Here is a 13,699-nt window from a genome sequence, read left to right on the forward strand (position 1 = left end):
GCAGGTCACTAGGGTACACTGCAGAAGAGATGGTAAACTTGGTCTTCACGGTCAAGTGACCATGGCAGAGGAAGGCATTCTGGAAAGAAGGAATAACTGGCCAAATTCTAAATGACTCTAAATGTCATGTTATGAAATTTGGATTATATCCTATATGGGATGAGGAATCACTGACAATTTTAAGGTAAGGGATTGACAGTATCACATGTGTTTTAAAAAGAACTATGGCAGCAGGTAGAGCCCTAGACTTAATTGAAAAGCTACTGTATAATCTTGGCTTCAGTTTTTTATTTGTTTAATAGACTTAGTAAAAGGTCTATTAGAGGCTGATTAAATAAATTTCAATATATCCATACAATGGTACACCATTCATTAAAAACTGCTGTAGATGGGAATTTATGGACACTAAATGATGTTGATAGCACACTGAATAAAGAACACTGAAAAATTTCAACAACATGACCCCATTTTGGTAAAAAATACAAATTCACGTAAGAAAAAGTAAAAACCCCCAGTAAAAACATTGTTCCAATGAACTGTTCATTTTGGTGAAAACTGCCCTTCAACACCAACAGAAGACTGTTTTAGAAAAGCAGCAAGGTTACTTTTTTTTTTTTTAATATTTTATTTATTTATTTGACAGACAGATCACAATAGGCTGAGAGGCAGGCAGAGAGAGAGGAAAGGAAGCAGGTTCCCTGCTGGGCAGAGAGCCCGACTTGGGGCTCGATCCCAAAACCCTGGGATCATGACCTGAGCTGAAGGCAGAGGCTTTAACCCACTGAGCCACCCAGGTGCCCCAGCAAGGTTACTTTTAGGAACAACTTCATACAATGAACGACTTCCATATTTAACCTCAGAATGTCTGCCTTTTTGTTAGTTTCCACAGATTATTAAAGCATCTTCCAATACATAAGGAAAAGTGTCTGAAATTTTATCTAAAATTAATACAATGAAAATTAGAAATTCATTAGCTCTTTCAAACATCCTTTCTTTCTACCTTTAAAAGATTTTTGTCATGGGGCCACTGGGTGGCTTAGTCAGTTAAGTATCTGCCTTGACTCAAGTCATGGTCCTGGAATGGAGCCCCATCTAACTCCTGGCTCGGCAGGCAGCCTGCTTCTTCCTCTCCCTCTGCTCAACCCTGCCGCTTGTGCTCTCCCTTGCTTACTCTCAAAAAAACAAAAACAAAAACAACCCAAAAAACTAAGATTTTGGTTAGTTTTTGTTTGTCTATAGATCTAGGCTCTCTGAAAAGGGTATTTCCACTCTTTCTCATGACCACAATTCCTGATGGCAACTCTTATCATTTCCGTAGAAGCTGCTTCACTGAGCCAATTCATACCCCCCGTCCTACCAGAATTGCAGGGATAGGCAGACCAACTTTCCCCCCCCAAACTTTATACCATTTTTTCCTTTATATGTATATATTTTTCTTCCTTTATATTTTTGTTAGGACCTCCACTGTATTACTGAATATTAGTGATGAAAGTGGATCTCCTTGCCTTGTCCAAGGCAGTTTTTTTTTTTTTTTCTTTTTAAAAAGATTTTATTTATTTATTTGTCAGAGTGAGCGCAGGCAGACAGAGTGGCAGGCAGAGGCAGACGGAGAAGCAAGCTCCCGCTGAGTAAGGAGCCCGATGTGGGACTCGATCCCAGGACGCCGGGATCATGACCTGAGCCGAACGCAGCGGCTCAACCAACTGAACCACCCAGGCGTCCTGTCCAAAGCAGTTCTGATTTCATGATTAAGGCTTTCTTTAAAAAAATAATGAAACTTTTTATTTTAGAATAATTTTAGATTTATGTAAAAGGCCCAGACGTAGTAGAGTGTTATTTTATGTAAAGCACTCAGTTTCTCCCACTGTTAACAAATTACACTAATATGGCAATACGTTTGTCATATTTAACCAACACTGACACATCACTAATAAGTAAACGCCATACTTGATTTTTATTTCATTAATTTCCCCTAATGCCTTTTTTCTGCCCCAAAATCCCATTCAGGATACCATATCTCCTTTTTGTCACTATGTCTCCTTAGCCTCTTTTGGACTATGACAATTTCTTAGACTTTCCTTGCTTTTAGTGATCTTGATAGTTTTGAGGAGTATTGTCAGATATAGGGGGAATACTGGTCAGAATGTCCCTCAATTTGAGTTTGTCTCATGGTTAGAATGGAGTTTTAGAGAAGATTACCACTTAGGTAAAGGGCCATACTTGTCATAACAGATCAAGGGTACATGCTATCAATATGACTTACCACTGAAGATGTTAACCTCGATCCCCTGGCTGAGATGGTTTGCCTGGTTTCTCCAGGTAGTACTTCTCCACCGTCCTTCCACACTGTACTCTCTAGATGCAAGTCACTAAGCACTTCCCACTTTAACTCTTGTGAATCCTAAAGTTGAAAGGCTTTCTTTGTACATTTATGGAGTAAACGTGTATGCAGTCCAAGAGGAAGAACAAGCAGAATTCTTGGTGCAAAAAAACACGATTAGAAAGTCTAACAGAGGGGCACCTGCGTGGCTCAGTTGGTTAAGTGACTGCCTTTGGCTCAGGTCATGATCCTGGAGTCCCAGGATCGAGTCCCGCATGGGGCTCCCTGCTCTGCAGGGAGTCTGCTTCTCTCTTTGACCCTCCCCACCTCTCATGCTCTCTCTCAAATAAATAAATAAATAAATAAATAAAATCTTAAAAAAAAAAAAAGTCTAACAGAAAGAAATAAAATGGACTGTGTAAGTAAGAAATTGGTCACAAGTATTTGAATGACACAAATTCTTTTTTTTTAAGATTTTATTTATTTATTTGAGAGAGACAGGGATAGCAACAGAGACCACGAGAGGGGAGGAGAGGGAGAAGCAGGTTTCCTGCTGAGCAGAAAGCTTGAAGCTGCTCAATCCTTGGCTGCCCAGAATTATGACCTGAGCCAACCACAGACTGCTCAACTGACTGAGCCACCCAGGAGCCCCTTAATGACCCAACTTCTAAAACAGTACATGTACTTTTAGAAATGTCTTACCCTTTTCCAAATAATGTTCAAGATCAATGCACTGAATCAAAACTTCAGATTTTGTTAGGAGTAAAACAAAAATTAGGGGCACCTGGGTAGCTCAGTGGGTTAAGCCTCTGCCTTCGGCTTGGATCACGATCTCAGGGTCCCGAGATCGAGTCCCGCATTGGGCTCTCTGCTCGGCAGGGAGCCTGCTTCCTCCTCTCTCTCTCTCTCTGTCTGCCTCTCTGCCTACTTGTGATCTCTCTCTCTGTCAAATAAATAAATAAAATCTTTTTTTTTAAGATTTTATTTATTTATTTGACAGATAGACATAAATAAATAAAATCTTAAAAAAAAAAAAAAAAAGTAGGCTGCTCAACCAAATGTTGGGGTGCCTCAACCCAGACACCCAACAATTAAAAAAAAAAAGAGTAAAACAAAAATTAAACTTATTCAATCTTTTTTTTTTAAAGATTTATTTATTTGAGAGAGAGAGATCACAAGTAGGCAGAGAGGCAGGCAGAGGAATGGGGGAAGCAAGCTCCCTGCTGAGCAGAGTGCCTGATGTGGGGCTCGATCCCAGGACCCTGAGATCATTACCTGAGCCGAAGGCAGAGACTTAACCCACTGAACTACCCAGGCGCCCCTAAACTTACTAATCCTGACACATCAGACTAGCCTACCACTGAGTCTTTATTGGAAATGGAGTCTCTTCATAACATTCCAAAACTTGGCATTCAAGTGGTTACGAAAAGAAACTTCTGTGGATTAAAGCCATTAGTGAAAAATACCATGAGTCCAGAGGTAAAGAAAGTAATAAAAGAAACTAATCTTAAACATAAGATATATTTATTACAGATACAGTTTTATGGGCTTACATAAAAACTCTCGTGGATATGTCAATTTCCACAGGGGTTAAGTTTTTGCAAAACTCATATTCCAATTTTCAAAAACCAAACATTCTTAACCTGTGCTCCATGAACTATGGACCTTGTGAAAGCCTATGCAATACTTTGCTTATATGCATGTTTTTCTGGGTATGGAATTTCTCCATTCATTCCACATTTATTGAATACCTGTAATTTTAGTAGCTGAACAAAAATGACTAGTTGCTCATTCAAAAATATCTGAGAGCCTGCTTTGCACCAGGTCCTGTTCAGACATTAGAAATAGAGCAGTGAATAAAACAGCAAAAACCCCTACTCTGGTGGAACTTGTATCTAATGTGGAAGACAGACAATAAAGTAAGTCAGATTATATACCATATATATGTAAATAGAAGAATAATACGACAGATGGTAAGAAAAATAAAGCAGAGGAGGCCTATAAGGTATTTTTTTGTGTGCCATTTACGTAAGGTAGTCAAAACCCTAAGAAAGGTGAGGGAGAGAAAAGCTGTGAGGATATATGGGAAAGAACATTCTAAGCAGAGAGAACAGCAAATAAGACTCTGAGGTAGAGGAGTATTCCTGGTGTGAAGAACAGCAAGGGAGCCAGTATATAAAGCTGGGTGAGTAAGAGGGAGGTTGAGGCCAGATATCATAAGGCTTCAACAGCCCTCTAAGGACTGACTCTGATGAGTGTGATCAAAAGCTACTGGAGCATCTGCCCATGAGTGATACGATCTGACTCATTTTGTCGCAGGTTTACACCAGCTGTTGTACGGAAAGCAGACTGAGAAGAGGAAAGAAATAAAATCTGAAGAACTGTTAGCAGGAAGCACAATAATCCAGGAGAGCCAGGATAACAGCCTGGGCCAGGGTGATAACAATGAAGGTGGAGAAAAATGGTTAGACACTAGATAGATTCTGAAGGTAGAATCAATAGGATTTGCTGATACTGTATGAAGGGAAGAGAGGAGTCAACGGTGACTCCAAGATTTCTGATTTGGGCAAAAGATGGACAACGAATGACCACTTATTGAGATGCAGAAGACTGTGAGAAGAACAGATTATACAAGGAAAGATCAGGAGTTCAGGTCTAGACACAGTAAGTTTGAGATGTCCATCAGACATGAAGACTGAAGATAAAGATTTAGAAGTCACCACTTTACAGATGGTATTTCAAACCACAAGATGGATATCATAAATGAGACCAGTGCAAAGAGAAAAGTTCTGAGAATTGAGTCCTAGAGTCCTATACATGTTACAAGTAGAGACAAGAAAAAAATTAGCAATATGAAAGACCAATATTATGAAAATCCACAGTGTCAGAAAGATTAGTGGTTGCCAAGGAATGGAGAGTGATTGCCACAGGTATAGAGTTTCTTTTGGGAGGGATGAAAATGTTCTGGAACTAGACAATGGCAATCATTGCACAACCTTGTATATATACAAAAAGCCACTTTATAATGGTGTTTTTTAGCTTATGTGAACTCTATCTTAAATTTAAAAAAAAAAGAAGAAGAACTAGCAAAGGATACAGGAGCAGCCAATGAGCCTATGTGGGGTCATGGAAGACCAATGGAAAGGTATTTCAATGAGGAAGCAAGTGATCAATTTTACCAGAAGCTGCTGATAGGGCACTTAGGATGAGGTCTGAGAGCCGTCAGATCTAACAATGTGGAAAACAGCTAGTGAAGGTGACAAGAGAAGATTCTGTAGACAAGTGGGGCAAAAAGGCAGCTGGCTTAGGAAGCAAAATTTTTAACTTCAACCAGAAACTGAAGTAAAGAGGGTGACTGGATGATTTTTACCACATGTTGTTTCAAATGTTAAAGACAGGCAGTGTGTATCATTTGAAAGAGAACTGAATTGGGCCCTCAATCCCTTAGTTTTATCCTACCCTCAATGTTAGAGCAACAAACCTTTAGACATGTAACTTAATCTCTCTGAGCCTGATTCCTCATCTGTAAAATAAGGCTTATATCACTACCTACGTCACAGATTAACATAACATAAGGCTTTCTCCTATTAAATACAGCCTCTAGAGATCTAGATGATCTGTTTTGTTTGCCTATCTTCCAAAGAGCTTTACTGTATGCTCAAACATTTATTAAGTTAATGTATGGGCAAAACTTAAACCATAAAGCAGTACACAAATAAATATAAGACATAAAAATCAAATATTTTACCTCCTATATAAAATGAAGACACTTTTTCTCACTGTTGAAATGCCTTCAGGTAACAGGACAAAAGGGGCTCCGTATCAGTTTTGCTTAAAAAATGTTCCCCAAATACCCTTCAATATATCCTAAGGGCAAGTAGCCAATGAGGAACGTGTCAGAAAGATCACACTTCTCCTGGTTATGACAATGTGGCTACCGGGAGAAATAAAACAGTTGGAGAAAACAGGGAAGTATATTTCTTTGAAATTAAAAAAAAATGAGAGGGCTACCTATTGACAATTATACCATACCCCTTCCTAACAAAATAAAAACACAAATCCTATTTAAAGGGATTCTGTCTGAGAAACTGCAGAATCACAGAGCAACATGTCTTATATACGTCATGGAAATGCAGCAGAAGACTTCAACAATGCAATCACAAGCAAAACTGATTATAGCTAAAATTATCTGGCATACACAATTTTTCAAAACATCTTTAGCATACCCCATGACCAAAAATAATTCTAGAGTTAACAGCTGTTATGAATGAACTGAATAAAAGGTTAAATCAGTTTCCTGGGCAACTTCTGAATGAGATAATATAAGGCCAACTTGGTGATTTTTATCTGGAAAGTTTTATTGAAAAATTTATATATTTTTCACAAGTTTATACAGTTTAGGAGGTACGTATAAATTCACCATTAACAATAGAGTCAAACACAAACTATAAGCTAAGTACATACAATATGCATAGTTATTCATTTATTTGGAGCCTTTATAATTCCACTTGGAATTACAAAAACCATAAATTCCAGGATCACTACTAAAGAGAAGTGCTTTTCTACACAATAAACAATCTCAAACAAAACTGGAAACTTTAACTTTCCCTAAGCTTCAATGACATGTCACCAATTCCTTCACTACCAAACTTCATTGACAAGCGCTTGAAACATGAACAGGAATTGACCTTCCCCCACCAAAACAAAACAGTGAGTCCTGTATTAGGACAAATATGTAATTTCCTTGCCACAGAACAAAATAAAAGCAATGATATTTATTTTATTTTGTTTTCAGACCATCTCTAAAATCATAAAAATTAAAAACATGATACACTTACCAGCAATTTAATGAACAATCCTCTAGAGATTTCAATTTAGGGTTAAGGTATACCTGTCAAATGTATGAGACTGGTTTGTTTGATCAGAGTGGTTAAATTATTTGTGAATGTGACTGTAAGAGGAAAAAAGCTTTAAAAGAAACCTTTTATTCCTGGCAAATAAAAAATCATCCAACTCAACAGGCAAATGTAAACCATATCGACATGACCATTCTTGCTGTCTTCTGTACTCTTGCCTCCAGTGACAGTAGGTTCATAGTGCCTCAGAACGCCGCAAACAATACTTAAGCATATATTTTTTAAAGCTATTAAGTAATCTCTACACCCCACGTAGTGCTCAAATTCACCACGCTGAGATCAAGAGTCACGTGCTTTTTCGACTGAGCCAGCCAGGCGCTCCAATACTTAAGCATGTTGGTGGCATGTCAAGCTATCTACAAAACGCTGTGGCTGTCTCCCACTTCCCTTCTAACAGACAAGGTGAATGAAAGGGGTGGTAGCTTTACGACATTAATGAGAAAGGTCAAAAGCTGAAACAGATTCACTTTTATTTATTTATTTTTAAAGATTTTATTATTTGAGAGAGAGAATGAGAGAGAGAGCAAGAGGAGGGGAGGGTCAGAGGGAGAAGCAGACTCCCTGCAGAGCAGAGAGCCTGATACAGGACTCGGTCCCAGGACTCCAGGATCATGACCTGAGCCGAAGGCAGTAGCCTAACCAACTAAGCCACCCAGGCACCCGAAACAGATTCAGTTTTAAAAAGAAGTCCTATCAAATCTTACTTCATCTCAGATCTTACATTATCACGAAGATTATGATTTCTTGCTTATAATTCAATCGCTATTTTGTATATATGTGCAAACAGTTTGTAACCTGCAAAAAGATGTATCAAATATTAGCTATTTTTACTTAGTAAGAGTTCAGATTCTAGGGCACAAAGTAAATTTGCCTAGGTCATATTGCAGAGACTCATAATATGCACAATTATTAAGAGACAGAATTAGGCTTGAAATTTTGTGCCTCTGAAGCTCAAATCACCATGTTATACTGCCACTGAAAATCTGACGTGAATATAATTCAGCTAATGTCAGTGCTGAACAAGTAGATGTCTAAGTGTTAAGATGGAAAATGCAAATTGCATACTCACATTTGATTGACATGATAGGACAAATGTGAAATGGTGCCATAAAAACTACAGAGAACAACTAAATTTCATGAGTAAGGAAAATAAGTATTTAAAATAAACCCCACCCTTTTTTTATAAATTGTCCAAGCTGTTCTAGCTTTGGGTTAATTTCCATGAACAGATAAAAGAAATACAGCTTTATTCTGGCACCATGATTTTCACAGCAATAATAAAGAACAGTCTCTGGCAAGTTACAGAATTTCGAATGCTATAAAGAGTCAACTTTCAAAGTCCAGACAACAGACATGTACCTATACATGACGTCTAATAAAGGCAATTCTCCTCCTGAAAAGTACACCAAATATTTATTTATTTATTTATTTATTTTTAAAGATTTTATTTATTTATTTGACAGAGATCACAAGTAGGCAGAGAGGCAGGCAGAGAGAGAGGAAGGGAAGCAGGCTCCCTGCTGAGCAGAGAGCCCGATGCGGGACTCGATCCCAGGACCCTGAGATCATGACCTGAGCCGAAGGCAGCGGCTTAACCCACTGAGCCACCCAGGCGCCCTACACCAAATATTTAAATCTCTTTTACCTTAATCTACATTTTCTGCCTTTGAGATCTTTTATATTCTTCTAAGGTAGAAATCTGGAAAGCCAATTCTGGACCTTGACTTCCTTCTCCAAGCCTATTACAATCCTGGCTGTGCCAGTACCTGAGGCACTAGAACAGAGTGTGCCATAACCTATGACCTTTAGTAGAAACTAGTATTTCTAAAAGCTTTACTGGACAGGTTAATCAAGACAAAGCTTTTCCTACAGGACATCAAGCAACCACTTCTTTTACTTTTTCAAAGTCTCTAAAACCAAGATGAGCTTGGTGAAAGAATGTGAAGCTGAAGGTTGAATCAACACCAGTAGATTTTTTAAACAATCAAGTCGATTCTTAAATATCCATTTTAAATAGGTTAAACTGTGGAGTAACAAATTTCATCTTATCTTCATAATGCAGAAGCCTACGACATTTCCTGAGGTATGGAGAAAATATTCTGCAGGGAAGAAGAGCTTCTCCAATGAATGGTAATGACACGTTGCAGGATCTTAAGCTAAAGTTTTCAAGTAGTGAGGCCCACCAAAACCATATTAATGCTTTTAAAATAATATTAATACACATCTGCAATAGGTAAGAATTTAAGACACAGTATCCATTTTGCAGGTGAACCAAAAAGTTATAATCAGGAAGAATCAAAAGCTGTGTACCAAAGGGCCAACAACCAAACGGTAAGCAACGACAAGTGATTAAATCCAAAACACCAAGTTGCTAAGTTATAGGGAAGCTGCTGTTCATCTGGACCTTTGCCCAGAACATGAAAATTTGGAGGAGAAACGCTGGTGGTTTAAAGGGAAGAAGAGTTCTAAATTTGCTGCCTCATTCCTTTATCTGGGCAGCTAATCTTGACCTTGCAGAAGCTTCCTTTGATACTGTTTCTACTGAAATGGCCAAAACCACACTGGAAAATCCAGCAGGGTACCAAAGCTTTGTAGAAATCCACTGTTAAAAAACACCTAGAGAAAAAGGGGTGCCTGACTGGCTCAGTTGGTGGAGCATCCAACTCTTGATCTTGGGGTTGTGAGTTTGAGCCCCACCTTGGGTGTGATTACTTAAAAAAACAAAACAAAACAAAATCCAAACACTTAGAGAATATATTTAAAGCAAAGATCAGAAATTCTACATTCCTTACATCAACCTAAGATTCTGGCAAAGGAGACAGTGAAGTATTTTAAAATCCCTCAAAATCCTTTAAGGTAACTAAATACAGGGCAGAATTATCTGTACTCTCCCAGGCTTATGGCCCACTTCTTTGACAAAAAGGTTTTTTTCTTTTCTTCAAAGATTGAGTTCCTTTAAGAACCACCACCTGCTCATGGTGCATTTTTTTTCCCCCCTCAAGAAGGCATCTGCACTGCAGATCTCTGCACGAGGGGAGTTGGAGCTTGCCAGCCAGCTCCCACCAGCAGGCTAACGCGTATACAATGGAAACTAAAAGCGGCCTGCAGCTTCGCTCCTAGCCTTTCACACGGATAGGAGAATGGGGTTCAACCAGCTCCTGCTTTGTCTAATTTTTCTCCCCCTTCCCCCTCTCTGCGCTAAACACCCCCTTTTGTTACATTGCGGTCAATAATAGCCCAGAGAGAGCATGAAATCAAAATGTGTTGATGGCTTGGCATGACTCTATTATCTTCGGGAATATAAGCAACTGATTGCTTGTCCCCACCCCCACGCCGCGCCAGTGAAGAGCAGGCTGTGTTGCAGATGCAGCCACGGATCCATCTTGGACCATCAGCTGCTCCCTCCCAAATCTTCCCTGAGCTATTCTCATCACGCCTCCTCTTACCTCTTAGCCTCAGAAAAGCGGACATTTAGAGTCTAGCCACAAAAAAACAAAAACAAAAACAGTATAAGCAGATAAAAAAAGAAATATAGAAAACGGCTACAATGTTTCCATCAAACTTCCTGATCCTCCCCACGGAAAACGAAAAAAAAATTTTTTTTTGTAAGACTACCATGAATTTCCGATTATGTCAACATCTGCCTGCAAACCTGCAATGCAACCCTTTCACCATCATCCCTTCAAAATCGTAGCTAGTGCTTTCTCCTACAACCAACCCGCCCCAATCCTCTCAATCTCTCTAATCCTCCACTAAATCACCCCGGTTCAGCGGACCGCTCCCCCGGACTGGTGTTTTTCCCCACCTGCCCTGCCTCGGTGTTAACGCCCACTCCCCAGAATATCTCCCCGCCCCCAACCTGTTTGCCTCACACCCCGTTATTTCCTCACCGCCTGCACCACCTTACGCTCCCCTCCCCCTTAGCACATTTTCCAGACGCTCGCTCCCGGGGGCTGAAGCCTCCGACAGGAGAGGGTGATTTACCTTCCCCGACCCCAAAAACAACCCCCTCGAGGGCGGGGTTCCCCCGGCGCGCCTCACCCGCACAGGAGGAGCCGCAGCTCTTCGCCCCCAGGGCGGGGCAGGATCCAGGGCTCCCGCCACCGGGCGCCGAGGGTTCGGCCCCGGAGGACGACGAGGAGACGGACGGGGATTGAGTGGCCGCCGACGGCTCCGCCATGGCTGCGCGAGCAAGGGCAGGAAAGGGATGAAGAGAGATGCGGGGCGGGAGAAAGGGAGGGGAAAGAAAATAATCAAGCAGCTGGCTCTCAGAAGTCCCTTCGCTCCTCCTGCTCCGAGGACAGACTCCAACAGACTGACTGACTCAGCCGAGCGCAGCAAGAGGGCGGGAGCGCGAGCGCGCAGGCGCACAAAGCGCTCTCGGGCGGGCGGCGGTCGCGCCTAGGCGCCCAGCTACGCAGGGCGCAAGCGCAAGAGCTGTCCCTCCGCGCTCCGGCGGGGAAGGAGGGGCAAAACTGGCCTCACGCTGCGTCCGCGCGAGAGGCCGGGCTGGGCCGCGCCCCTCCGGGAACCAGACGCAAGGGGCGTGGCCAAGTACCAAGTTCCGCCCACCACTGCGGCCAAAGTGGGAGGGGGCCCTGCAGGTTAGTGTCTCTTTACACGTCTTTTGTGAATGTTTTAGGGTCGGCGGATTGTGTGTTTTAACGATATTAGTTTTTTTTTGCTTCCACTACCTGGAGTATGTCTTTCCCATAAATTCCAGAGCAGATGTCTATTGTCTGTTGCGTTTCTGCCTGTGACGCCAATGAAAAGTGAAAACCACAATGTGGGTAGGCCCACTCTGCAGGGTGCCTTATGCATTTTTCTGGATGTGTCGTAATATCACCCTGAGGCGGAGATGGCACTGTTTCCCATTTGGTAGGTGGAGCAAGATGCTATACAGAATGAAAAACTATTACTCATTCCAGTCACATTGCAATGCAGCCGCAGAACCTGCTTCATATTCTTAGGTTGTTTCTGTTCCCAAAGAGGGGTCCATCTTGGGTCTTAAGGTTTTCCTTTCCTCCAAATAGGCTATCCGGTAAAGAAGATATATTTTGAAGGAAAAAATAGCTGAGCCAATGAGAAAAAGGAGAGCCAAGAGATAACATCCTGGCTGCAGTTATGGAGGAGGGTAAAATGAGGTATTAAAAATTGAGAATATGGCACAAAATACACATAATTGAATTTTATTTATAGCCTAGATGGAGTCCTTAGCAGAGAATTTATTTGAACCAGATATCTAGCTTATACTGAATTTTGTTCTTTTTTGTTTTTTGTTTTTTTTGTTTTTGGTTGGAGTGTGAAATAGAAAGCCTTCTCTACACACCTGGTTAAAATATCTGAATATGCATAATTCTTTTAGAAAGGGGAACATAAACTGGAAATGACCACAATCAAAACCATAAGCCTTATTATTGCTAAAGCAGCAATCAATGACCTGAAGGGCAATTCCAAGATAGGCAGACCTGTAGAGATGCAGTGAAGGGGGAGGTAGTGAGCCAGGCAGCAACCCAGAGAAAAAGGGATCTGACCAGTGGAAATCTTCTAGAACAGGAAGTGGATTACATCTGCCCTTGACAGTTTTTAAGATCAGATAAAGTTCAGATAGGAAAAAAAAACTAGCCATCGCAGGGCTCTGAAAAAAAAAAAAAAAAAAAGGCACAGAAGATATTTCCCAAAATAACTTCATGGCAAATATCTTACTCTGACCCTCACAGCATCCGTTGGCAATGCAGCAATCTGTCCTTTGGATGACAAAGGGAAATACAAGCCGATCTGATAACCAAGCCCGTTATCTACTCATTCTAATAAATGCAAAAGCTTAAAAAACGTATGTTATTAGGAGCTGGATAAGGAAATCAACGATGCTGCTCCCTAGCCCTGACAGCGATTGCTAGGATCTCAAGACCCTCCTCGGAAAGGAAACCTGTTTTCATGGTAACTAGAAGCAAAGAAAAGAGCTAAAAATCAAGACACTGATGTTGTCTTGGTGGTCCTTTCATACTCTTAAGATTTTTTACATCAGAGGCCTTGTGCTAGGTCCAGTTCCTGAAGCTACCTTTCCTTCCTGCTCCCTCTTGCTATACCAGTAAACTTCCCTGAGACTGACTCTTGCTTGAGATGTTATTTGTATATATGGTTTGTTCCATGTTTACTGGTCACATGCTGAGTGAACGACACTCTCCTGGGAAATTTGGAGGAATCCAAAGAATGTTTGTCCTGTCTTCAATGAGCTTACAAGCTAGTTGGGGCTTAAAACATACTCACATAAAAATAAAAATTATAACAACCAAAACAACCCCCAGCAACACAAAGCTATGTTGTTCTGTTTTAGATGGCAAGTGAATTGTATGAATTTAAAGGGAGAGGGAATCACTATGGAGTTGTAGTGGCTTGGGGAGGTTTTATGAAGGAGCACGAAGTCAGATGGGAGTTTGGAATGGTAAGGAGGTCACTATAG

General features: G+C 40.9%; 1 protein-coding gene across 1 annotated transcript in view; it reads right to left on the reverse strand.

The window, feature by feature from the left end:
• The window catches only part of LOC111149423 (reticulon 3), a 66,910-nt gene extending 55,315 nt beyond the window's left edge, over positions 1-11,595 (reverse strand). The window contains exon 1 of the mRNA XM_022506464.1: positions 11,278-11,595. Within this exon, the coding sequence (XP_022362172.1) occupies positions 11,278-11,416 (139 nt within the window). The 5' untranslated portion in view covers positions 11,417-11,595. The remainder of the gene's footprint in view (positions 1-11,277) is intronic.
• Between the last annotated feature and the right edge of the window lie 2,104 nt (positions 11,596-13,699).

This window comes from Enhydra lutris, unplaced genomic scaffold (genome assembly GCF_002288905.1).
Source record: "Enhydra lutris kenyoni isolate GAN:26980312 unplaced genomic scaffold, ASM228890v2 scaffoldscaffold22, whole genome shotgun sequence".
Taxonomy (NCBI): Eukaryota; Metazoa; Chordata; class Mammalia; order Carnivora; family Mustelidae; genus Enhydra; species Enhydra lutris.